This window comes from Capricornis sumatraensis, chromosome 17 (genome assembly GCF_032405125.1).
Source record: "Capricornis sumatraensis isolate serow.1 chromosome 17, serow.2, whole genome shotgun sequence".
NCBI lineage: Eukaryota > Metazoa > Chordata > Mammalia > Artiodactyla > Bovidae > Capricornis > Capricornis sumatraensis.
In genome coordinates this window covers 79,613,088-79,639,212 of record NC_091085.1, presented here as the reverse complement: position 1 = coordinate 79,639,212, position 26,125 = coordinate 79,613,088, and the positions used below count along the sequence as shown (strand labels likewise).

At 63.8% G+C, this 26,125-nt stretch overlaps 2 protein-coding genes across 6 annotated transcripts; one reads left to right on the top strand and one right to left on the bottom strand.

The window, feature by feature from the left end:
- Positions 1–629: 629 nt before the first annotated feature.
- On the top strand, positions 630–4,891 carry LOC138093876 (protein DGCR6). Its single transcript, XM_068990053.1, has 5 exons — positions 630–744; positions 819–979; positions 2,990–3,090; positions 3,934–4,074; positions 4,492–4,891. The coding sequence occupies exons 1-5, from the start codon at positions 635–637 to the stop codon at positions 4,573–4,575; spliced, it is 597 nt and encodes a 198-aa protein (XP_068846154.1). The 5' UTR covers positions 630–634; the 3' UTR covers positions 4,576–4,891.
- Positions 4,892–5,422: 531 nt separating this feature from the next.
- PRODH (proline dehydrogenase 1) lies at positions 5,423–23,251 on the bottom strand. Of its 5 annotated transcripts, none has more exons than XM_068989578.1 (14): positions 23,171–23,251; positions 18,721–18,929; positions 14,779–14,813; positions 14,346–14,495; positions 13,010–13,074; positions 12,639–12,755; positions 12,184–12,263; positions 11,673–11,754; positions 11,200–11,292; positions 10,499–10,645; positions 9,836–10,011; positions 9,551–9,649; positions 6,181–6,269; positions 5,423–5,686 (listed from the first exon to the last, which is right to left on the bottom strand). In XM_068989578.1, the coding sequence occupies exons 2-14, from the start codon at positions 18,876–18,878 to the stop codon at positions 5,430–5,432; spliced, it is 1,548 nt and encodes a 515-aa protein (XP_068845679.1). In that variant the 5' UTR covers positions 18,879–18,929; positions 23,171–23,251; the 3' UTR covers positions 5,423–5,429. The 5 variants fall into 5 exon arrangements, with proteins under 5 accessions (XP_068845679.1, XP_068845678.1, XP_068845681.1 ...); XM_068989577.1 differs by lacking the exon at positions 23,171–23,251 and adding an exon at positions 22,395–22,496; XM_068989580.1 differs by lacking the exon at positions 23,171–23,251 and adding an exon at positions 22,395–22,496 and having other exon boundaries at positions 5,423–5,580.
- Positions 23,252–26,125: the final 2,874 nt, after the last annotated feature.

Here is a 26,125-nt window from a genome sequence, read left to right as displayed (position 1 = left end):
TGAAAACCATACCAAAAAATCATACTACTAGGGAATTACAAATTAAAATCATGAGCTATCACAGCACGCCTATTAGGACTGCTAAACTTCGAATATATGACCATACCAACCGCTGGCGGCTGAGGAACAACACTCAGCGCTGGTGGGATGTACGGACAACCACTTCGTAACACAGCTGGGAGGTGTTTTCTAAAGCTAAACAACGCGATCCGACGATCATGCTTTCACCTTTTAGTTAACTGCTTTGAAAATCTCTCCAAATTCAAACGAGAATGCAGTTACACCCAGCAGCACTATTCACAATAGGTTGGGTGCAGAGCCAGCCGCAGGGTAAGGGGAGGGGCGGAGGGTAAAGGGCGGGGCGGCGGTTGGAAAGGGGCGGGGCGGGGCGGCAGGGTAGGGGCGGAGGGGTGTGAGCGGGGCGCAGAGCAAGGGGCGGGGCCCCGGGTAGGGGCGGGGCCAATGCGGGCTGCTCCTCGGAGCCTCCTCCAGGGCAGAGCCGGCCTCCTTCCGGTGAGGCAAGAGCGGGCCGCGGTTTGTCTGGAACTGTTGTGAAAGGGGGCGTGGCGCGCCGCGCTGCGCTCTGACGTGACAGGACCGCGACGTTTGCGCTGCGGCCGGCGGCGCGGGCGCCATGGAGCGCTGCTCGGGCGCTTTGGAGGAGGCGGCGGACGGGGCCCGGCAGCAGGAGCGGCACTACCAGCTGCTGTCGGCGCTGCAGGGCCTGGTCAAGGAGCTGCCCAGGTGCGCGGCCGCTGGGGCGGGCGGGCCGGGGGGCCGGGCGGGCGGGCCGCGGGCTCACCGCGCTCCGCCCGCAGCTCCTTCCAGCAGCGCCTGTCCTACACCACACTCAGCGACCTGGCCCTGGCGCTGCTCGACGGCACCGTGTTCGAGATCGTCCAGGGGCTGCTGGAGATCCAGCACCTCACCGAGAAGAGCCTGTACAACCAGCGCCTGCGGCTGCAGAACGAGCACCGAGGTGCGTGGGGGCGGGGGCGGCCTGCCCGGGCTGCTGGGTCTCGGGCGGAGCCCTTCCCCGGGTTCCGCTGGGCAGCAGCCCCTGAAATCGACCCCATTAAGGGCGCGGGGCTTGGTGACAGATGGGGTCCAGTAAGCTTCACTTTGTCAGGTGCAGTGTCACCTTCGCGCGGGCCCCCAGAGACGCTCTCACCCACCCCCAGGCGAGATCCGTCAGCCCGCGGGCAGCTCTGGCCGTGGCAGTAGGCCGCCCGCAGCGTTGGCAGGCTTGCAGCGCCCGATAGGGCCCGTTCCCCCTCCAAGGTGCATCAGGTTCCCATGCACGGAGTTCCGAAGCACCCTCTGGGCCCTGAAAACTCGTCCCCTGGAGCCACACGCTGGGCAAAACCTCCTGAGCCTTGGCCCCTCCCAGGCATCCCTACAGGGGTGGGAGGGGCCTCCAGAGCTCCTTCCAGCGGGGTATGCCGGGCCGCTCTTCCGGCTCCCTCAGATTTCTCACCTTTGTGCTTTTATTTTTACCCAACTTTATTTTTAAAATAAACAGGGAAGTTGAAAGTACACTATAATGAATACCCATATGCTCTCCAGCTCCACTCAGTAATTGAAGTTTTGACAAAGTTCTTTTTGTCCATCAGTGTATGCAACACCACATGACTTCCCAGAAGCCCTCAGCATTCCTCTAGACCAAGGTTTTCAATAGCAGCGCTGCTAGAATCTGTGGCTGGACAGGTTTTCATAGTTCTTTGCAAAACATTAAACAGCATCCCTGGCTTCCATACTAGACGAGAGTGGCACCTTCCCCCAGGGCCGACAGCCAAGAATGTCTCCAGACACCCTTGGGGGTCAGCCTTGGTCTGATGTTAGGAGCAGCGATCTAGAACAGGAACGCTGCTGTGTGACCACAGCGGACAGAAACCAGTCACTCCAGGGTGTGTTCTGACGCTCAGACACACCAACACTTGCCTCAGATTATCCACTGACAAGGACCCAGTGTGTGGCTGTGCATTGCGGCTTGGCCTCTGCTTCTGAAAGAATTCCCACCATTCACGGTGGTGCTGACTTTTTGAAGAGTCCGGGGCATTCTGCCTTAGAACATCCCCACTCTGGACCAAATGGACTGCCTCACGCTGACGTCATCTCTCCCTGTCTGCCTTCTGTGCTCCCTGTGACCTGGACAGCGTGATGATACGCCCACTAAATGTTTGTGGTGACATGAGGTCCCTTCCCTGTGGGGCGGGTTTGATGGACGTCTGTCCCCAGATGAATGTATCTCTGTCAGGAATGGATGTTGGGTTTTGTCAAAGCTTTTTTTCTGCATCTTTTGAAATGATCAAGTGGCTTTTTGGTGACTAGAGTGAATTAACAGTGTTTTTTAAATTCCTGGGATAAACAGCATTGCTGGGATAAATCCTACTTGGTCATCATGTTCTTGCGCCCCCCCAGGTCTGTGCCACCCTACTCCCTTGGGAGCTGTGGACAGGGTGTGCAGGGTGGCTCCGCCCCTCCGCCAGCCAAGGACAGCAGAGGAGGCGTGACTGCCATGCCCTGGAGCAGAGGCCATCCTGCTTGTGCCCTTTTCCCGGGCCTTTGCCTGCATGGTCTCTGGGACATCTCAGTGGATATCCCAAGGATGATAGGCAGGTCATGCCGGACTCCTGGCCTATAGCCATGTAGGCCTAGAAACCTCCAACCCACAGTCTCCCCCATCCCCATCTTCCAATTCCCTGTGCTCAGGCTGTGGCCCTGGCTCCACCCCACATGCCTGGCCTCCCCCTCCTCTAGGACCCTGGAGCCCTGCTGCTGCAGACCGCCATACCCTGGGTGAGGGCAGACCCGAGTGGGCTGGGCGCTGCATCTCCAGAGCTCTGCCCAGCACCCGGTTCAGGCCTCCACCACATGCCCGCCGCTGGCCTGCTGCCTGTGGTGCTGGGACAGCCGGAGCACGCCCTCGCCTCCTCACCCCTCACCCTCCGCCACCTGACGGTGCCTCTCTGGTCTCATCCTCTCCCAGTGCTCAGGCAGGCGCTGCGGCAGAAGCACCAGGAAGCCCAGCAGGCCTGCCGGCCCCACAGCCTGCCTGTGCTCCAGGCGGCCCAGCAGCGCGAGCTCGAGGTAGGGGTGTGGGCATGGGGTCCACCTGCACTCTGCTGACAGGGCCATGTGGAGGGGGTCGGAGTGGCATGGGAGCCGGCCTGGGCCACAGCCTGGGCTGGGCTGCGAGGGCCTGACGCGCCCACGTGTTGCTCTTTGGGCAGGTGTGCTTAGCATGGGTACCACAAAGGCCTGACGTGCCCATGTATTGCTCTTCGCTGGGGCGTTAGCATTTGGCATGGGTGAAGAGTGTGTGGTGCCCCCACCCCCTCCACCTGCTCCCTCAGACCACAGCTCCTCAGCCTGGGCCTACACAGGGCAGGTATGAGTGGGGGCCGCTGTGCCCCATGGCCGTGGGGACGCGAGAACAGTGGTGGGAGGATGGAGCCACCAAGTCCTGTTCCCAGGTGGATGGGAACAACCCAGAGGCCCACCCACAGCCAAGAACCCCCAGGGGAGGGTGCACGCCCAGACCGGCACAGGGCCCCAAGGCAGCCCCAAGCCAGAGCGTGCAGGAAGGAGGTGCTGAGCGGGGTGATGGCAGCTGTAGTGGGAGGAGACGCGCGGAGGCTGAGACAGCGGTCAGCTGGACAGCCGGCAGGGGTGGGGCCAGCGTCTGGCCGCTCGTGGGGGTCAGTGCCAGGCGGCACCCGGAGGGAGGTGGGGAAGGAGGGTGTTGGGAGCAGGTCTCTGTGTGGGAGGGTCATAGGTGCAGTGCCCGCACCATCTTTAGTCTTGAAGCTGGAGCAACTGGGGCGGGGACAGGGGCCGGAGGTGGCAGGCCAGAGGTGGCAGGCCAGGAGTGTCTCTGCGGCCTCGTGGGCGGACAGGAGGCTGAGCCCTGAGCCGCCCTCTCCGTGGCAGGCGGCGGAACAGCGGATCCGTGAGGAGCAGCGGGCGATGGACCAGAAGATCGTGCTGGAGCTGGACCGGAAGGTGGCGGACCAGCAGAGCACCCTGGAGAAGGCAGGTGTGGCTGGCTTCTACGTGACCACCAACCCGCAGGTCAGTGCTGCAGGCCTCGCCTGGCACAGCCTAGGGGCTACTGGTCCTCAAAGGCCACATCCCCTCTGGGAGTCTAGCTGGCCACTGGGGGGCCTCTGCCGCCAGAGGACAAGCCAGCTGCCTGCAGGGCATCACCCACCTTGCTCAGGCCTGCTGTGCCCCACAGGGCCCTCATCTGCGGTTCCCTGCATCCCTGCGCACCTCCACATGTGCCCAGCCAGGGCAGCTGCAAACCCTGCTGTGGGCCGAGTCCCAGCTCCAGCCCCTTTCTGGCAGGCGGCGGCCAGACTTCCCCCACGGGCTCCCTGCCTAGTGCCCCTCGACCCTCATGGTTGCCTCGAGTGCCTGGGGAAAGAGGCTGCTTCCCTGGGCTCTGCCAGGGCTGAGGCGGACCCCCTGGTCCCATCTGCACCCCAGGAGCTGACCCTGCAGATGAACCTCCTGGAGCTCATCCGGAAGCTGCAGCAGAGGGGCCGCCAGGCAGGGAAGGCGGCCCTGTGAGCCTGCCCATCCCAGCCGGGAGCATCGCCCTGTCCCGCAGTGACCACAGGCAGCAGACAGCCCCTGGCACTGGTCTTCCTGAAGCCTGGCCACCACCCTCCCAGCGGCCTGCAGGAAGGGCACCCTGTGAGGAGAAGCCAGGTGGACCACACCGTCCTTGCCCCCAACCCGGGCTGGTGAGGGCAGGCAGGCAAAGGGCACTGTGGACCCAGCTGTCTGGCTGCCTGCCCTGGCCTACCTCTCGGCCCCTCCCTCGGTAGGTGCAGCTCCTGAGAGGGACAGGCTCCCAAATTGTGTGTGACCCCAAGAAATAAAGCTGCCTCAGCGTGGCCTGCACATGGCTTGTGTAACACTCTGCGGAGCCTGTCATGACCGGGCCCACGTAGCCCTCGTCTGGGGGCTCTGAGGTCTACGGAAGTTAGAAGGTGACCCCACCCCCCACGTCACAGGGACCCCCCCACCGGCCAAGCCCCAGGGCACTCGGGCCACAGCCAGCCTGCTCCATGGCTGCGAGAGCGGCAGGAGCCTGGTGGGTACTGGGGGGCAGGGGTGAAGGGCACGGGGCAGAGAGGGTCTCGGGGGAGAGACCAAGGCCGGGCAAGCACAACACCCGCCCATCGGAGCGTGCTGTCTGCGTTGCTCCGAGCCCAGCCCCGGGGCTGAGGTTGGGGGTGTCCAGGGCCCCGCCTGGCCGGGTCTGCACGGAGGGCCTAAGGCTGAAGTGCCTGAACCAGACCCTGAGGCCGCTCGGGCATCAGAGCCACTCCCTCCACCGCAAGCGAGGGCTTGATGCTGTAGAAAAGTGGTTTATTGACAGGCCAGCTTCCGCAGCCAGCCGCTGCCCAGTGTGGGGCTCAGGGCGCCAGGGCTGGACTCTGGGGAAGGTGGTTCTTAAGGTCCAAGGTCGTAGGGGTGGGTAGGGCAGTTCCTGATGGCTCCCAGCTCTTCTGGCACGTGTGGGCCTCAGTCCTCATGAGCAGAGCAGGGCCCTGCAGGCTCTCCCAGCTCAGGGTGTAAAAGGTGATTGGTGTGAGGCTGGGACTGGCCGGAACCCTGAGAGGTCGCCGCCCGGGTGTGGGTGTAGGTGTCCTAGGCAGGCTGGTGGAAGAGGCTGCCGGTGCAGAGCCTCCGCTTGAGCTCCTGCCACAGCAGCTGCCGCTCCCGCTGAGCCCCCTTCATGACCCCGCTGTTCTCTAGGGCGCGGCGGGACAGGTAGGGCAGCACCTCCAGCACGGGCCCGTAAGGGACATACTTGTACACAGGGAAGCCTGCCTGGCCTGCATGCAGGGGCAGGAGAGGTGAGGCCCCGCCCCGCCCCTCACGACACAGCTCCGCCCCGAGGCCTGCCCCACCCCCAGGGAGGCCCAGCTCCAGCCCCGCCTCTGGGGAGACCCAGCTCTGCCCTCCTTCCACCCACCGTGCTACAGCCCTGCTCCCAGGGAGACCCAGCTCCGCCACCAAACCCCAATCCTGCACCCTGGAGGCCCAGCCCCACCCCCAAGGAGGCCCCAGCTCTGCCCCGGTGCTACAGCCCCGTCCCCGGGGACCCAGCTCTGCCCCCGCTCCCTAGCCCTGCACCAGCCCCACCCCGGGGAGGCCCCTCACCCAGCGGAAAGCTGATCTGGTCGCACATGCCCAGAAGCTGTCCAAAGTACACCTGGCGGTCGGCAGGGTGCAGGCCCAGCTCCTCCATCCTGTAAATGGGCAGGGAGCGGGCTGAGCCCCTCACCCCAAGAACCCTACCCGCAGGGTAGGGTGAGGGCACAGCCTCTGTCCTGCCTACTGCAGGCCTCCGCCCAGCTGCTCCTGCTGCAGGCCAAGGCCACCAAGTGTCCTCTGCCCCAGCCAGCCTCCCCTCCTGCTGTGCTTGCCCCCAGCTGCCCAGAGAGGCAGACTCACCCAGCAGCGGGCCCTCCCACCCACCCCTCCTCAAGCCCTCGGTACCAATGTTCTTCCCAGCCCCACAACCTGCCACCAGCCCCTCACCCTCCCCTCACTGGCTGCCCTGTGCACACTGCAGTCACCAGCCACTGGTGGCCACCGAGCCTCTGGAGGATGGATGGTCTGAGTTGAGATGCACTGCACACATCAAACACACATGGGCCTCTGAAGACGGTGTGCAGACAGAATGCGGAGTAGCTCACTGCTGTTTTGGGTATGTGGGGTTAATAGAAATGTCTCTAATTCAACTTCTGTTTTCTAAGGTGACTGCAGAGTGTTTGGGATCAATGCCCGTGGCTCACATTTCTCCTAGTGCCACACACACACTAAGGTGGGGGCCCCAGGTTCGGTCCACACCCTCCCTACTCTCACTTCCACTCGTAGGATCTTTAAAAAATCCCCAGGGTTCGGAATACTTGTGCACTGGTGATGCTCACCCTTTACCTCTGCTCCTGACCAGGCAGATCCGCAGCCGCCACCCTCCCTCCACCTGGGTCCTCACACCCGCCAGGGCTGGGCCCGTCACGGGACCCCCATCCCGTCCCTGGAGCCCACCACCCTTCTCGCTGTCTCCAGGCCCCACTCCAGGCTCCCAGAGCACTCAGTGGGCCTCGCTCTGGACATCCACACAAGGGGCGTCCCACAGACCCTTCTCTCCCTCGCCCGGGGCTGGGCTCCGAGGCCGAGCCCCAGTCTGGGAACAGGCAAGTGGCGGCGTGTGAAATCTGCCCCTCCCCACCCCCTGCTGCAGCCCCTTCCATGCCAGCCCACGCCCACAGCCATGTGACTGCAGCTGCCCCCGCACAGGAGAGGCTCTCCATCCACCTGGCCTCACCTGAGCTGGGCCTGACTCATTCTGGCCCACAGAACCACAGCAGACATGACGCGGGCAAGGGCCTGCTCTCTCCAGGTCTTCTGGAAGCCTGAAGCCACCTTGGAGAAGCCTGACTGCTGGACACCCGGACCTGGGGGCCAGTGCCCTTCGCTGCCCTGGCCACAGATGAAGCCGTTCAGGGCCGACAGGACCCCAGCTGACCACGGATGCAGGACAACCCCAGACCAGGCCCACTCACCCTGCTGGCTCACAAAACACTGCGCAGGCCCCCAAGCTGAGGATGGGCTCATGACTCGGCCAAACCTAACCCAGGCTCTCTGACAGGGTCCCTAACATGTGGCCCCAGAGACCACAGCGCTTCCCCGGGAAGTCCAGCCCAAGCTCTTCCAGGCCCAGGGCCCCTGGAGCAGGACACAAGACGCCAGCCTGCCTGCAGGGCAGAGGCTCCCCCAGAAGGGCCTGGCCAGGCTGCGGGGCCTGGGACGACAGGGCACTTGGGTCAGGGAAGCTGTGTCTAGGGCTGCAGGAGTAGGCCAAGATGGGAGGCCAGCCCAGCTCCCGTGGAACAATCTAGAAGCTAGGAGAAAGGAGGCCTTCTGTGGACAGTAACACCTTCAGCAGTCTCGTGGTCCTTGCCTAGTCAGGCTGAGAGGACCAGCCTGGGACCAAAAACTGAAGTGCAAAAGGGCAGCCACAGGCGGCTGACACTGTGATGGGGACCGGAGGAGGTGGGCGCCAGCAGGGCCTCTGTGAGCACCGTCGGTGGGGGGAGGGGGGGGTGGCCCTGGGCACAGAGGGACCAGCCTCGATCAAGGCTCCAGCACAAAACTGCGTTTTAAGCCTAAGCAAAAACCAGCGTTTAAAATTGCAACTCAATCCAGTGTTCCTTCCAAAGTCAAGGAAGCCAGAACTCATCTCCCTTGGGCACAGAAGGGTGCCCCTGGCCACCCCACATCCAAGGACAGGGCAGGGTGTCCAAGGAGGCCCCAGGGAGTAAGGGAAGAAGGTGGAAGAGCCCACCCAGCCAGGACGCCAGTCAGAGCCCCCCACCCCACCCCAAGGAAACACCTGACCACCCCCCCACAGGACTCCAGAGGCTGCTCTGGCCGCCCCACGGCCTCCACACTCCTGTTCCCAGCCAGGTGGCTGCAAGGGCAGGCATCAGAAACCGTGGCTCTGAGCTGCAGATTCAGGCTGGGTAAAAGCAGCCTTTGGCAGGAGAAGGCCAAGCAGGACATTGCTGAACCACTCAGGACAACCAGTCACCCCAGACAGCAGCAGCAAGTGCCCCGGGCACACTCCGGCACCTCCAGTACCCAGGCCCTGGCTAGGGGTGCCCTCTGTGGGAGAGGGGCCCGCCTTGCTCCTGGGGAAGGCGCAGGCCAGCGAGGCCACCACGCACCCAGCTTCCTGTGGGGTGGGGGGAGGAGCCAGAACCCCTGGTGGGGTCCACATTCGGTCAAGATATGAGATAAGAGAACATAGGGTGGGGACTCGCCTGTGGTTAGGACGCGGCACCTCTACTGCCGGGTGGACAGCTGTGACCCCTGTTAGGGAACTAAGGCGCTTCCCCAATGGCTTAGCAGGTAGAGAACCCACCTGCAGCGCAGGAGACACAGGAGGCCACGTTCCATCCCTGGGTTGGGAAGGCCCCTGGGAGACGAGATGGCCACCCGCTCCAGCATCCTTGCCTGGAGAGTCCCACGGACAGCGGGGCCTGGCGGCCCACAGTCCATGGGGGTCACAAAGAGGCAGACACGACTTAGCAGCTGAGCACTGCACTGGGGAACTAAGATCCCACAAGTCACAAATCAATGCCAAAAAGAATAAAAAGGAATGCATTTCACCTCATTCCTATCTGTGACTTACAAGGCTGCCCCATGGGGACACAGACCACGTTAAATCCCAAGCGCAGTTTAAAGTGCTGCAAAGCTGCCTATAAACGAGGCGACGCGTCTCAGGTCGCCGACGTTTCACGCTGTGTGAATCGCCTGATGACACTTACTTTGAATCAGAACCTGAGGAAGTCGGGTATTAACGCTAAAAGCCAAAGGAACTGCAGGCAGCCTTTCTGCTGCTGCAGCGAGATGCCCAGCTGGACCAGGGGGTCTGGGGGCCACAGATGTCCCCCGAAACCCCGCCTGCCTCACGCTTCCAGCACAGCCCAGGGCACGGGGTGGGGCGGGGGGCAGGACCCACCTGCGCAGCGTGAAGCGCACGGTGCCCTCGTTGTGCGAGGCCACCATCACCGCGGCCCTGGCGTTGTGCTTCAGCTCCTCCAGGACATAGTCCAGGCACCTGGGGAGGGAACGTGAGCCAGGCCCGCACAGCCCCCTGGGGGCAGAGGCCGCGGGCCGCCTGGGGTTCCGGGACCACGGGGAAGAGCGAGTGTCCCACTCAGCTGGGGTCGTGCGTCTAAGAGCATGGAGGCCGGCCCCCCGAGACGCCCGGAGCCCTGCCCCCTGGGAGCCGGGCGCCGCCCACCTGTGGTACACAGCGCTGGTGGCCTCGTACGTGGGGTTGATGGGGTCCTCGTAGCCCACCTCCAGCGCGCGGGCGCGCTCCTGGGCCATGTACGCACCGCGCACCAGCTTTGCCCCGAAACACCAGCCCTCCCGGCGAGCCAGCTCCACATCCAGGGTGACGTTGTCATAGGCATCCTGCGGGCCGTGCCAGAGGTCAAGGACGACCGGGATGGGCCCCCCTCCAGCCTGTGTCCCCCAGCAGAGCCCCCCTGGAGCCTGGGTGCCCCCAGCGTGTAGCCAGCAGCTGTGGCCACTTGGCGGAGGCTCTGCAAGCCATCATCACCTGCCGGGACCCCACCAGCCACATGCTCTGTCCCCAAAGCCCCAACGCCAACCTCCAGCCCCTCCAAACACCCAGCTGGGCCCCGAGCAGCCAGCCAGGGTTTGCACCAGGGTCCCTGAAGCACACCCACATGTCTGGGCGGGGCCCCAGAGCCTGCGTCGATACTCGGAGAGAACCAAGCTGCAAAGGGCCGGAGAAGACGGCCACCCAAACCCTGCAAAGGGCCGGAGATGGCCACTCAAAAACTGGGGGTTGGGGCCCTTTCAGTGGACTCAGAAAGCTGCTCCGCCCGTGCTCCTGCGGCCCCTCATCCCCAGCATGGGGCGGGCGAGCGCACACCCTGAGGTAGCACTGGAACGTGTTGAAGACGAGCGGCCTCTCCACGTTGAACCTGCGCTGCGTCTCCAGCGTCAGGCGGCTGATGGCCGGCTGGAAGTAGGTCTGCTCCGCATCCACCATCAGCCGCACGCCCGCCTGGCTGGCTTTCTGAGGGACGCAGGGGAGGGGATCTGTGTGGGCGCAGGTGAACGGGCGCCCCCCGACCCCAGCGCGTCTGGGGCACCCCCTCCCCGGATCCCAGCGCATCCGGGGCAATGCCCCCCACCCAGACCCCAGCATGTCCCCACTCCCCTGACCCCAGCGCATCCCAGGGCACCCCCCCAACCCCAGCATGTCTGGGGTGCCCCCATCCCAACCCCAGCACATCCCGGGCGCCCCACCTTGGCCAGTGCGTCCCAGGTGCCCCCCCGACCCCAGCGCGTCCCAGGCGCCCCCCCCCCCCGACCCCAGCGCGTCCCAGGTGCCCCACCTCGGCCAGTGCGTCCCGGGTGCCCCCCCGACCCCAGCGCGTCCCGGGCGCCCCCCCCCCCCCGACCCCAGTGCGTCCCGGGCGCCCCCCCCGACCCCAGCGTGTCCCGGGCGCCCCCCGACCCCAGCGCGTCCGGGGCGCCCCCATCCCAACCCCAGCGCGTCCCGGGCACCCCCCTGATCCCAGCGCATCCCGGGCGCCCCCCTGACCCCAGCGCGTCCCGGGCGCCCACCTCGGCCAGCACGCCCACCCTCTGCAGCACGCGTGCCATCTGCCGCTCCTCCTCCTCTGTGAACCGCGAGAGCAGGGGCTCCAGCCGGCCCGTCTGGGGGTCAGGGCCGTCCGGTCACGACGGGCTCCATGCCTGGGCCCCTAGGCCAGCACGGCCCGCTTCCATGGGCGCCCTCTACAGAGCCTCCCGACGTCCCGGGCCTGGTGCCCAGGCCCCTCTCCCCACCATGCCATGTCCACTGCCCAGGGTGAAGGCCACTGCCCTGCCCAGGGGCCCCCAGCCACCAGGGCCCAGGACCATGCTGCCCCCGGGACACCAGCTCCCGTGCTGGCCCGGCCTGCACCCAAGGAGTCTGACCCCACACAAGATGACCCCCACGCCTCCCCGAGGAAGCCCCGGCTCTGTGCGTGGGGCCCCCCACGATGACCCTGTGGGAACCGTGAGGCGGGGACCAGCTGGCTGGGGCACGTCACCTGCATGTTGGGGACCACCAGGTGCCTGGAGAGCTCAGTCCTGCTGTCGATGAGGCTGCACCAGTCCAGCAGGTCCAGCGTGCTGCGGGAAGAGGCGCCAGCAGCATGCAGCAGCCTGGCCACAGCTGCCCGTGCCCACCACACGCCCAGGCCCCACACCAGCCCCCCCCTTGCAGGAGTGCCCCAAGACCAACCCCCACGGGGCCTGCCTTGAAACACAGATACAAATGGAAACAGTACATCCTCTGTTTATGAAACAGAAGTGAGACACAGACCCTTCGGAGGATCTCAGCTGCCCTCACCCTCCGCCCACCTGCCAGGCGGGTCCGGGACAGCGGGGTGTAGCACCCCCACTTGAGAACCCAGACAATTCCCTGGGAAGCTCTGGGGTTTGGGGGTCCCACAACCTAGCGGAGAGTTAGCAGGATCGGGAGAGGCCATTGAGGCTCACCCAGAACCCTGCCTGGACGCAGGCAGCCACCCCCGGGGACCTCAGTGGGGCTCTGCCTACCCAGACTCGCCCAGCGTCTCCGCGGTGAACCAGTCCTCGATCTCCGCCCGGGACGCGATGCCCATCTTGGCCACGCTTTCCTGCAGAAGCAGGGGGGGGGGGGGGTCGGTCCCTCCCCGCCCCCCTCCCAGCCCTTCTCACAAGCACCTCCTGCCCTGCCTGCTGGCCTGCGATGCCAGGCTGAGCTCCTCACACCAGCACGAGACCCAGCTATCTTCTGCCTTGGGTCTCCACTCCACAGATGGCCTCTCCCTGCCACCGGCCACCCCCCAAGGCTCCCCACATGCCTACCCACCCACTGCGGGGCCCCCCACTCCCACCCAGTGGCTGCCTGCCGAGTCTCTGCCCGCTGCACACAGGCCCTGGAGAAGCGGCAGGATTCAGACACGGCCAGGCCTCCTGGGCAGGGTTCCTCACGGCCCACCTGCCCACAGCCACCAGGGAGGGGCGCCCACCTGCAGTGCGGCCACCTCAAGCTTCGTGTCCACAGCGGCCAGCCCAGCCTTGCCCTGCTCAGCAGCCACGTGGTGGAAGAAGCGTCTCCACTTGGTCAGCACGTCCGAGAACTGCAGCTGCGGACGCCAGCCCTGAGCTTCCACCCGGGTGCCTGTGAGCCCCTCCCAGGACCCCCTGCAGCCCAAGCCCCCAAGCCCACCTGTGCACCCGGCTCCCGGCCTGAGCCCCCCGAGCCCGCCCAAGTGCACCCAGAGCCCAGGCCACCGGTATGTGAGTGAAGGCACCTTCGCTTAACACTCGTAGTGCCCCGCGTTCATACCAAACCTCTGTGGGTGCAGGGCGGAGGGGGGCAGGGGGTTCTGACATTCACCAGAAACTGCGGTCTCCCCAAAGCTGTGAGCTTAATGGCTGAGAAGCCGTCCTCGCTGGCTCCGCCTGTGAGAAGCCACAGGAAGGGTCATCAGGGCCTTGGGGGCTAGGGGGACCCTGAGCCCAGAATGTGTGCCGCTCCAGTCAGGGCATGGTCTCAGCAACATGGAGGGGGCTGCGGGCAGCGGGCAGGGCCACATCTTCCATGGGTTACGCACAACACCCAGCCCCAAGACCCCCAGAAAGAGAATGGTCTCACTCGAATGATCCGCCCAGTGAGACGGTCGGTGCTACCTGTCCTCCCAGGAGAACACCTGTCTGCCCTCGCCCCCAGGCCCGGGCAGGCCACCCGGCCCTCGGAATCGGCTCTGGTGGCTACCTGGCAATTTCAGGCTGCGGTGGCAGCGGCAGGAGGGGAGGGCCCTTCGAGGACCCAGATACCTGGGCCGGGTGACCAGCCAGGGCAGAAACACCAACCCCGCGTGGCCCATGAGTGCCCTGCACACAGCTGCCCCTGAGGCCCCTGCAGGCAGGCAGGCCACACAGAGGGCTTGGAGCTGGCCACGTGCGGTCAGGAAGGCGGGGGGCCAGGGAGCGGGGCAGGTCTGCCCACGCTCGCCCACGTGGTTCCTCTCCAGTGGCCTCAGCACCCAGGGCCGCCCCGAGGGCACACGGAGCACAGACTCGCGCTCAGAGCTCCGGCGGGAGGCGGACGGCGCTCCGCCACCTCCGTCCCTCTCGTCTGGCTGCTGGAAGCCCATGACCACACCTCTGCTGGTTGGTCCCCAGGCCAGAACCACGGAGACGACCTGAGCCCTGGACACCAGGCAGCCTCTGTCTGTGCGACCAGTCAGGTGCCCGATGCTGACCCCAGCGGGCTGCCTCTGGGTGGTCCTCACTCCTGTCCCTGGAATGTTCACAAAGTGTCGGGGCCCTAACTGGAGAGCTGCTGGGGACCCACTGGGCTTCTGAGACTGAAGCACACCGAGGCCTGCATGTCTTCCGGTTGAGCTCGCCTCGTGAAGGGGTGGTCATGCCCAGGGGCCACGCCGGGCAGCATCTCCATCCGGGAGGGCGCAGCCGCAGCCCCTGGGACGGTGCTGCCCTCGGCAAAGCCAAGCAACGTGTGACGAGATCCAAGTCCCCCAGCAGGTCCGCATCTGGGCACCTGGGGCCAGCCAGGCTTCTCAGGAAGCAACAGGCTGGACTGGGTGTGTGAGCCCAGACCGCCTCCCAACCTTGGCCACCGAGATGCGGACCGAAGCCTGGGTGAGCGCTCCAGCCCCCGCCTCGAGCTCGCCCCCGTGTCCCTGAAGCAGGGCCCGGCCTGGCCTCACCTGAGGCCTCGATGCAGCGCAGGAAGGTCTCCATGTGGCTGTCACACTTGGCCTCACTGGCACAGAAGTAGGTGCGGGCGCGGGTGACCCCGTCCCTGCGGTCCCCGAAGGCCCGGTGCGCCTGGAACTGCTTCTCCCTCTTACTGACACCTGGGGGCGGGGTGGCAGCCTGAGTCCCCCCTCCACGGCCCTGCACACGGCCCCCGCTGGAGCTGCACCCGCTCTGCCTCCAAAGCGGCCCAAGCCTGCTCCCTGACTCAGCCCGGGTCACACCCAGGTAGGGAAGGCAGAGCCCAGGCCCCCAGAAAGGCCAGGAGGGCGTGTGGGGCACCTGGGGACATGGGCTGGAGCTGCAGTAGCAGCCCTGGGCCCCAAGCCAAGAGGTGTGTGCAAGGGGAGAAGGCTCACTCCTGACTGGCTCCCCTTGACTCACCGTGGCCGTCGCGCTCCAAGGCCGAGGAACAGGACCTGCAGGGGAAAGGGGACGGGGAGGGTCAGGCCCCCACTGCAGAGGGCGGGCAGCGGAGACAGGCAGGGGGACGCTGAGCCGGACACCGACGAGGGGGGCAGCTCGCCTGCCAGGTGGGAGCGCCCTGCCCTGCCCAGCCCACCCTCCAGGGTCACCTCCTCTGAGCCTGGCAGACAGGGCCCAGCCGACAAGCCCTGCACCCCACAGCCTCCCCCCAGGGAGCCCCTCCTTACAGCGGGTGAGGGGCAAGCAGAGCAACACACAGCCCAAGGCCTGGGTGGGTCCTTCCTGAGAGGAAAAGGCAGGGCCCCAACCCGAGACAGGGTGGCCGCCAGCTTCCGCCCCCCTGCCCTCCCCTCATGGCCGCCCACCTCACCCACGCGCCGCAGGGTTTCTTTTGAACCCACAGTCCGAAGGTGTGATTCCAGCGTCCACCCTCCCTTGGCTGCCCCGACCATCACACCTGAATACCCAGGTCCTCCCGAGGGCAGGGCCCTAGGCCAGCCTGGAGGAGGCACCGCAGCTGCAGCCGGGTGGGGTGGAGGGATGCCACGGCCCTCATCCACACCGAGGCTGTGGGGGCTCGAGCCTGCTCCGTCAGCACACAGCCCAGAGTCCACCTCTCAGGCAACCACCCGCCACAGAAGGGACACCATCGCTCAGAGGCCCCCAGGGCCGGGGCCGGTGACAGTCCCAGGTAGCGGCCAGCCACCTGCCCTCCAAGCCCCAGCCAGGCTCCAAAACCACAGGGAGCAACCAGCCACACAGCCGCGGTGTGGGGCCAGGGCCCAGCCTGAGCAGAGAGCACTGGGGGGACAGGGCTGTGGTTCTCCTCTGGCCTCCTGATCCTCAGCCCCCTGGAAGGAGACAGTTTCAGCAGGGACGAGCCGGCCTGCGAGTGGGTGGGGCCTCTGGGAGACAAAAGGGGCAGCTGACAGGCTAGGGGGAGGGGGTGTCATCTCAGCATGGGGAGAAGGGGGAGCACACTCTGGGCAGCACACACATACACATGCACACACGCAGCCACATGTGCACACACGTGCACACGTGTTCAGACACAACACAAACATGCGGACACACGTGCACACATACATGTGCAGACGCACTGCAGGCGTGCACGCGCAGACATGCAGACACACGAGCACACATGTGCGGACACACATGCCGACGTGCACACATACATGCACAGCCCAGGATGTGCAGAAGGGAACAAAAGTGCACCAGGAAGGGGCAGGCACAGGAGAGAATGGCAGGAATGACAGGAAGTCCCGGGCCGCGCCCTCAGCCATCTCTAAGCTCAGCTCTCCATCAGGAGATTTGCTGGCTGGATGCCTTTTAGGAACAAATTAAAAGTGAGGGGGTGGGGGTGGCACAGTGGTAAAGAACCCGCCTGCCAGTGCAGAACACTCCGGAGACACAGGTTCAATCCCTGGGTGGGGAAGATCCCCTGGAGGAGGAAACAGCAACCCACTCCAGTCTTTTTGCCTGGAGAATCTCATGGACAGAGGAGCCTGGTGGGCTGCAGTCCTCGGGGTTGCAAAGAGTCGAACACGACCGCACCACTGAGCGTGCACACACACGTAAGAGGTGAGGAGAGACCATGCTGGCTGCCCCCACACTGAAGGAGGAAGCGGAGCAGCCTCCATCTTGAAAGCAGGACTCCGATTTGGGCCGGACTGTGGACTTCGAACTATATGCCCAGTATCTATGGAAACGACATACCAACTGGATAACCAGGCCCCTGGAAGGAAGAGCCCCAGGACTCTCCATGCCTAAAAGAATACCCTAACTATCTGTGTAACCAAATAGAATCATAGATTCTATTATGCTTATTGGGATATGACCACAAGCCTATTGATAACTCTCCACTGTTAACTACCTGGGCTTAAGGCATATGAATCACAGGTTAACTTTGATTGTGTCTTTCTTTTTCCTTTGTTCAGACTAGTTTCAGGGAACCTTATACACTTAGAGTATATAAGCTTTTCACAAAGACTGGTCGGGGTCCTTGGCTAAGAGGAGATTCTGCCTTGGGCCCGCCGGTGTAATAAGCTGCACTCCACTATCTGCCTTGTCCTTCTGAGTGAGTTTGTTTCCCAGAACGCATGGCTACAACACCAGCTCTGCCCTGATTAAGTGTGGGAGGCAGGAGAGAAGCACGGAAGAGCCTGGCAGCCCCAGGCCCTGGCTCCAGGCAGCACCCAAGACCCCGCACACAAACCCAACCACGACCTTCACCCGGGGGACCCAGGCCAGGCCTGGCACAGCCAGGACAGACACGTCTGCTGCCCGCACTGTCCCAGCTGCCGTCGTAGCCCATCATCGGGAGGAAACCTCCCCCTGCTCCCCTGCCCCGTGGTGCTTAGCCTGCTGGGGCTGCCCTGGGGGGCTCCTCTCCTGGAGTGAGGACCCTGGCCTCCGCCTTCTAACAGCTGTTCTGGGAACCACCATCCCACCGTGCCTGGATGGCCACTCTGCCTCCCACTTCCCACCCTGGGAAGCCCCCCAGGCCCCTCCTCCCAGTGGCAGGCACGTCAGCATCATTCCCGGGGCAGGGTCTAGGGGCCTGTGATCGCTCCGTTCCCCCTGCGGGAGCTCGATGGCTGGATGTTGGATCAGCGCCCGTGAGCCCGGTTCTGCACCCTCAGCCCAGCCCCGCCGAACACACGGGGTGGCCAGGCAACTGCAGACAGGCCACCCTGTGAGGACAGAGAGGGACCGCAGCTAACGGCCCAGAGGCCAGCCAGCAGGGCTCCGGCAGGACCAGCGGCCCAGGGTCACGGGCTCCATGCCTGCGGCCAGCCCCGCCTCCCAACGCTCCCCTGCAGGGCGAATTGCCCGGGGAAAGGAGGCTTTTCATACCAGAGAAAGAACTTCCATTGTGAAACCACCAACCCCCACCCAGACCCAGTGGGACACGGCCCATTAGTTATTCAAAAGGCACCCCAGGCAGCCACCAGCCACCAGGAACGGGGGTGCGGAGCTGGAGAACCCCGCCTTCATGACAGCAAATTGAGAGACAGGGGCTTGGCTCCCCAAGCCAATCAAGCAGCGGCTCCGCTGGGACATTCCGTTCCCAGGGCTGGAGTCTCCCAGAGAAAACATCAAACCTGAGATGGGGCAGGCTAACCCTAACCCTCACTGGCTCAGGCGCAGCTGCTATCAGGACTCTGCGCGGCCTGGCCTGGAGGGGAGCAGAAACCAGCCCAGCAACCAGGCAGGCATTCTGCAAAGCAGGGGCTGGATCTGCCTGAGTCTCCAATGGGGACCCGTCCTGTGGCCCAGGAGGGAAGTGGGGGGTGCCCTCCTGCCCCCACACCCCCTGCCCAGAGAACAGACCCTGCAGCCAGTCAGTGACCTCAGCAGAAGCTGCTGGGCTGGCCTGCCACAGGTAGCCGGCGCGTTCCATTTCCCTTGGATGCCCCCGGGCAGGCTCCACCCCTGCCAGGAGGACCCCAGCTGCTAATCAGAGGCCAGGCAGAGGGACCGCCCTGGGGGTCAGAATCCTCTGAAGAGATGCTTCACCAGGAAGCCAGAAGACCACCAATGCCAGTGTGATCATCTGTGCCATGCCACTCCACTTTGCCAGCCCCCCCCCATAGGGTGACAGCAACCTGTGATCTTCATGCGTCACAAGGCATTATTGTTGCTGCGCTTCAACCATTTAAAACTGTAGCCATGATCCTTAGCCTGCAGACTGTGCAAAGCCAGGAGGATCAGACTGGGGGCCAGGGTTGGCCAGCCACACCCTCGGGCACACAGGGCCTCGGTGAAGGCTCAGGCCGTCGTCCTCAGGGGACGAAGGCCCAACTCCAGGCGGGCCCAGGAGGGCTGCGGAGGTCGGGCGGCCGGAGCGCCCCCAGCAGTCCCGGACGGTCCCACCCGCAGGCGCCACGTGGCCCTTACTCCATCTCCGTGGGCTCGGCCTCCTCAGGCGTCAAGTCCTCCTCTACGCCGTAGTCCAGGATGGAGCCCACGCCGAAGGCCTTGTTGTGCTGGATCAGGGGCCGGATGGACTCCTGGTCCTCGCCAGCCACAAACTGCCCGTAGAAGGTCATCTTCATCAGCGTGTTGAACAACCTTTGCCCCAGAAGTTTCCTGGCGAGGTGCAGCAGCTGGAAGGCAAGGGGAGCGGCTGTCTGGGGCCACCTGGGCTCCTGGCCCCCAGCAGGCCTCCCTGCTTCCTCCCTGGTCACACAAAGCCCTGACATGCTCCCCGGGGCCACACTTGGCACAGGGCCCTGGTTTTACGGCCATACCACCCAGAATGGCTTGCTTCCTGCTCGTAGGAGCCAGCTGACCCCAACTCCTCGTCAGAGTTGGCCGGTCCCTGGCACTGCTCTGACCCCTCTCCTGCCCTGCAGGCTCACAGGTGGCCCCGGAGGCACGTGGCAGCCACCTGACCACCGCTGGGTGGATACAGTGACTGGCAGGCCTCTCCGGAAACAGCAGCAGTGGGTGAGTTCACAGCGTTGTCTGTGTCCACACCTCGGCTGGGGATGATGGGGCCTGGTGTGACTTCCTCGGAGGCAAGCACCCAGAGTTTCCAATGTTTTGCTCACTGCTTATTCCAAGTCCCTAAAACACTGCCTGGCAAGGGGCTGGCCCTGCAGTGGGTGCTGAACAGATGAACACACAGAACTCCGAGTGGCACGAGCCCCACTGGAGGCAGCAGGGGCCAGAAGCGAGCCGGGTAACCACCCCCAAGGGTCTAGGAGGCGACCGGCCACAGGGGGCCAGTGGGGGCTCGGCACAGTCATGCGTCCACCGCAGACCAGCAGCCCAGGCATGCGGGCCCCAGGGGAAGACAGCCACCCAAACCACTCCGCTCTCTCCTCCACCCGCCAGCACCACACCCCAAATTCCTGCCACCTTCATTTAAATGGGCCAAGCAGGCGCCTCCTGCCCAGCGCAGTTCTAGGCTGAGCGAAACAGAGGAGGGACTCCCCTCCTAGTTGCAGGGAGACCCGGAAGGCGGGAGGGGCAAGGTCCTTCACAGGATCCAGAATGGGGGCGAGGGGGTGCCAGACAGGGCAAGAGGAGGGCTCTGCCAGGCAGGGAGGCAACAAGGCGGGACGGAATCAGGACGGGGGGCAGGGGTGGCCGCCGGAGGACACACCCACCACCTGTCCAGGAACCCCTGTGCCACCTCCAGCTCCAAGACCGGGGCAGTCTATGGCTTCCCAACCCCACTGAATAAGAGAACCCCACTTTCTTGTGGGGATCAGGCCTCAAGGAACCATCTCCAGTCCAAACAAAAGCCTGGGTCAGTCACAGGCCTTCATCCCCAAACCAGCGTCAAACGGCCCATGCCACCCCAAGGCTGATACAGCTGCCCTGGGCCTGGCACTCCAACAGACACTCAGGGGGCCACATGGCACGCCGAGGGCAAAGGTTTCCAGGCCATCACCTCTTCCCGTTGGCAGCCTCTGCCCAGTGTCTGACTTTATTGCCTCTCATTGTTTTTATAAGGAAGATTGGAAATGGAAAGTGAAAGCGCCAGGCTGGGAGAGGGCAGCCTTCTCCTGCCTCCCAAGAGCCCCGGACAGAAGTCAGGGAGTCTGTGGGGCCTGGGCAGCCTCACTGAAGGGCAAGTCAAGTCTCCAACAAATCCAAGTCCAACCCAGAGGCAGACGAGGCAGAATCAGGGACCTGAGAGTCACGGGAAATCCCTGACATCGTACATGCCGATTTCGAGGACTGTCAGAAACACGGCATGGATGTGGGCCGGCTGTCTGCTGTTGGGCTGGCAAGCTTGCCCGCCCAGAGACACATGGTAAATAATCTAGGCTGTACAGGCCACACAGTCCGTCCTAGCCACTCAGCTATTGTGGAGGAGCCCCAGACAACACTGAAGGAGCAGGAGCAGGGCTGATGCTGAGGTGTGGTCCAGGGAGCTCCTGGTCCCCTTGTGCCCCTGGGTGGTCAGGGGCAACAACACTGAAGGCCCCACCAGGGGCAGACTCTGTAGAAGACAGAGATGCCTACAGGCGAGGACGGGTAAGGCCAGTTTTCTCCCCTCCCTGCCCACACCCTTTCCCCCAGGCTCTCCAGCGCTGGCTCACACCCAAGCACAGAGGCTTTCCTCACAGAACACCTGGATGTTCTAAACCATTCGCAAAAAGGCCTCCCTGTGGGCAAGTGCGGGCCCCCACTGGGTCCAGAGCCAATGCCGCAGCTCCAACTGGGTTCCTGCAAGCTGATACTCCCTGGGGCAGGAGCTGCACAGACCTGCACTGGCTGGGCAGGAGGAATTTCTGCTGCAGGCCAAACCACGAGAAGGACCAGGTCTGGGGAGCAGCCCACAAGCTCCACAGTCTAGTCTCTGCCCCGTTTCCTCCAGCACCAGGCACCAAGGTCCCTGTCCCCAGCAGGACCACCAGCAAGGACAACAGTGGGACAGATCCCTCGGAGGATGGGCAGGGCACCACCCACAGTGACTGGGCTCCTTAAGCAGGTCCCCAGGTCACAGGCAGAGCACCAGGGGAGAAGCCACCTTGCTCTCCAGGCATCCACAGTGCGGTCAAGGGGCACTGGCCCCAGGCAGACGCCCGAGGGACAGTGGAGCTGGCCTGTCTCTCCTGCCATCGCCCGAAGTACCTGAGGACTTCAGCCGTGTGGGCTTCTCTGCTGGATCTGAACTAGCCCTTCCAAAGCCACCCAGCTCTAAGTCTGCCCTCACCACCCACCCGTCGTGGCCTCACCTTCACCTCTGCCCAAGGTGTGGCTAGGTGCTCCTCCTGGGTCCAACCTCCCTAGGCTCTCCCTGGAGCCCAGGTGCCCTCCACACAGCCTCACTGAGAGATGGATGCCACCCGCATGCAGAGCCTTCAGAACCCTCAGCACCAACTGGACCCTTGCTTTCAACCTGTTCCCAGGGTCACCCTGACCAACAGCGGCTAAGACACTTCTGCTTTTTAATTTCCCAAATCCCTCACACTTTTCAAAGTCATTGTGCTCAAGTTTCGAAAGTCAGATATTTGAGCAGCTTCCCATTCTCTCTCAGCACTGTCCGTTCACGATGGTCACGTGGGGGGACCCTAGCTTCCAAGAACTCTGGGGTTCCAGGCTATGAGCGGTACACGGCCAGGCTACCTTCTCAGCAAAGCAGATGACATTCGATTTTAATCTCCAGTGAACACTGTGTATTACTGCAGGCACTATACAGCTTAAACTTTAGACTGGTTTTTGTTTTCAGTTGCCATGGTGAAGAATTCGCCTGCAATACCTGACACGTGGGTTGGATCCCTGGGTCGGGAAGATCCCCTAGAGTAGAAAATGGCACCCCACTCCAGTATTCTTGCCTGGGAAATTCCATGGACAGAAGATCCTGGCGGGCTACAGCCCATGGGGTCGCAAAGAATCGGACACGACTGAGCGACTGAACAACCACCCACGACTGATATGCAATAACATTCATTGCCCGAAAAGCGCGCGCAGGAAACACCGCCCTTCCTAACTTCCCGGCCACGGGCGATGCTCCAGAGTGCCCGCTCTCCACCCTGAAGCCTCGTAACGGCTCCCAGACGGGTGAAGGTCCGCGGGGCCCGGCCGCATCCCCGCCCCGCGGCCCCGCACACCTGCTCGTGACGCGCCAGCAGCGCGGGCGAGGCGCAGAGGCTCAGCACCAGCAGGCTGCGCGCCAGCTCCCAGCTGCGCCGGCTCCGGTACGCCTCCTGCGTGTTGCCGAAGTCCACGGCGGGCACCGGCGGCCGCGCGGTTTCGGCCGGCCCGCACACGGGCTCGGCTCCCGGGCCCGCGGCGGGCTGCTCTCGGGCCGCCGGCGCGGTAGACAGCGGGGCGCGGCGACAGAGGGCGTAAAGCTGCACCCACGACCTTCGCCGGAGACCCATGGCTGCTGTCCGCCCACGTCGGGGTTGCCTAAATAGGCGCCCCGGCCCCGCCCCCGCCAGGCTCCGCCCCGAGCTCCGCGCCACGCCCCTCCCCGAGGCTCCGCCCCCGCGCCCGGCCCTGAGCGGGCTTTCGGCAGGCCCTGCCCACCGAGCCACTCCACGTGCACCCGAGCCCCGCCTTCTCAGCGAGAGGCTGCGCCGCAGAGAAGACCCCGCCTGCTCGGCTGGCCTCCCTGGCTCCTCCTGCTCTGCTGGAGCCCACCCTGCACACGTGCACACGTGCACATCTGGGCTTTGAGACCCCGGGTCTGCGGAGAATCCGGCAAGGCGAGGGTGACGCTGCTTCTCCTCCAGTGTAAAGGCGCTTTGGGAAACCCTCTCACCGACCGGCCCTCTCCCTGGCCTAAGGCTCGAGCGCTGAAGGAGTCTTGCCAACTCCGTTCTCTCCCGCCCTCCCGATCCCACCGCCCACCCAAGGGGCAGGCGTGGACCACCCGGCTCACCTGGGACGCCCTGACCTGTCCAGCACCTGGGGACTGCGTGACTGTGCGGCGGTCCTGTGTGTCACAGAATCTTCAGCAGCACCATTCCAGGCTTCTCTGCGCCAGACGCCAGCAGCACCCCTCCCCTAGACCTTGCTAATGTCCCCTGGGGCCCCATCATCACGCCCACATTGATGGACGCTTCTCCACTTTGTCACGGGCCTCTTCCCCCCTTCCCCCGTTGGAGCTGAAGACAAAAAGGGAGAGACGGGGTATGGGCGAGTCAAGGCCCAAGGGTCAGGGACTTGAGGGTCCTTCCATCAGCTCAGAAACTTAGCTCCCCTGGGGGTCGCCTGTGGGTCCAGGAGCGGAGACTCCACACTCCCAGAGCAGGGGGCCCAAGTCTGATCCCTGGTCAGGGAGCTAGATCCCTCATGCTGCATCTGAGACCCAGTGCAACCAAAGAAAGCAATATTTAAAAAGAAAAGAAAGAAAGAAACTAAGCTCCCCAAGAGTAGGCCAGCCCTGCGAGCTGGCCGTGGCCAACAGACTGACCCATTTTCCTTTCATGGATAAGCCTCCCTCCTCCCCGAAACCCTTCAGGGACTCCCTGCTGCTATCCGGACAAGGCTGCTGGCTCAGCCGGGGTCACCGGCCCCCAGAGGCCAGGCCCCCCTACTCCCACCTTACCTCTCGCCATGCTGGTCAGCCTGCCAGGCCCTCCTCTGAGCTCCGGGTCATGTGAGGGCTGCCCGCTGCTCTCGGCCACCTGTGCCCGCCGCCCACCCCTGCACCCAGCCCCCTCCCTCTGCCCCCCTCCTCCTCGGGGCCCGTTAGCAGGCACACACATCCCGAGCTGGGCGCTGGCTGGACCCCAGCTCCCTGCTCTTGCCCTTGACGCCCAGGCACCTGTGCGCTCCTGCAGCTGCCTCTTGACGTGTCTTTATTGAAGGAAGGGGCGTGTCTGATGTGGGAAGTCTGACGCCGGGCTCCAGGCTGGTGACAGGGTTGGGGACTCGTCCTCTGGGCCCCGCCCTGAACCCTGGGCTGTCCTGGAGTTCCCGCTGGTGCCAGTCTCTCCTCGGCTGAACACACCCAGCTGGTCCAGGCTGTGTTCCCCCAGGAACACCAGCACCCAGTTACCAGCAAAGGACCAGACTCCCAGCCCTCTGCGTGTGGCCAGGACAAAGTGCAGCTTGTGTTAGGAGCCACGGTTGGGGGTTCGTTGGCATCCTGGGGTCCCACAGCTCACCACACTGAGAGTGGAGAAGACTGATCACACACACACTTGGGCAAAATGACGGCACGTGTGAAATGCCAGGTCTGCTCACAGGCTGAACTTCCTGTGCCCCTGTCCTCCGACAGCTCCACGTTTGCTCTGACTCAGGAAATAGAGGGTAGAGTCCAGGGCGAAACACAGCTGACAAAGGAGAAGTCCAGCCAAATCACAGATAAGGCAGCAGAGACGTGTGGCCATCAGTGCTAGGCCCGGCACCACACCCCAGCCACCCGGGCCAGTCCCCCAGGGCCTGCCTCCCGCACGGGGATTGCGCTGGGTTCGCAGTCCGATGTCACCTCCGGGTTCCCACCTTCCAGCTCTGGTTCCCATCGCCCAGCTTAGCTGAGGTGGATCTGGAAGGGTCAGACCCCTGGGATCTCAGCAGTGTGGCCGTACGGTCAGCCCCAGGGAAGGGCCCGTCAGAAAGGCCGAGGGGTCCAGGAGGGAGCAACTGGGTGACGGCTCCAGCGGGCGGCCAGCCCAGCGGCTCAGGATACCCGCCCACCCGTCTCTGCCACTCCGTCCACCCGGCTCTTCCCAGAGCGCACGGCCTCTGGGAGCCTCCTGCTCCTTGTTGCTTCCTACCGAAGCCTGGGGAGCGCGCTGTTTCCACTTCTTCGGTGAGCAGACGTTGACACTCTGTCAAAGCTACTATTTTGCCAGCTGCTTCTTACCCACGTTTCCTGAAATGTTGGTCTGCCCAAATCACAGCTCGTGTCGGAGCTCACTCGGATTTATGACAGTTTGCTGCTTTGCTCTGCACCCATTTCTACTGGTATGTTTGCTGTCTGCACACAGGAATTCGTTCACATTTGTTTAATTTGGGGTTTGTCTTCCTCTTATCAGCCTGTGCCAAACAGTGCCAGTATTTGCTCCCCCGGAGTGTAAATTCTGGCCTGGGTATGTCATCCCCTTATCCACTCCCTGCTGGCGGTCACGGATTCTTCCCGAGCTCTCTTTCACTCTGGGATTTGCCATTTTTCTCAGCTACTACAATGCGACTGCGTCCCCTGATGCTGAGACGGTCTGCTCCATCGCAGAGCACGCTGCTGTGTTGCCTGGGCGTCACTCTTCACCCCACGGCCGTTCTGTCTGGTGCCTTCCAATCACCCGTGCACACGTGCCCTATCACTCGCTCAGTCCTGTCTGACTCTTTGTGACCCCATGAACTGCAGCCCGCCTCAGTCCATGGGATTCTCCAGGCCCCAGTACTGGAGTGGGTTGCCATTTCCACCTCCAGGGGATCTTCTCGACCCAGGAATCAAACCCATGTCTCCTGCGTTGGCAGGTAGATTTCTTTACCACTGAGCCACCTGAGAAGCCCTTCAGCATGTGTGAGGAAAGGCATTCAGATTCCCCAACCCTGATTCTTTCTCTGTAAAAACTGTCTTCTACGTGCTGGCAAGCATAGCAATCACAGCCTTCCACCCAGGGAGCTGTGATTGCTGACCAGGTTTATGCAGGAGCAACTGAGACCCAACAGGGAGGGACAACCTGCCTAGGGACCACTGCAGGATTGGAAGGAAGGGTCACCACACCAGACTGGGGGTCTGCAGGCCAGGGAGCCAGGCACGTGGGGCGCCTGCCCTGGCTCAGGCCTTGAAGGAGACCTGCAGCCCCTGGTATCAGCAGGAAGGGCGTGAGAACAGAGCCAGGCTACTAAGCCTATGCATCTGAGGTCGGCGAAGGGCCTGCCT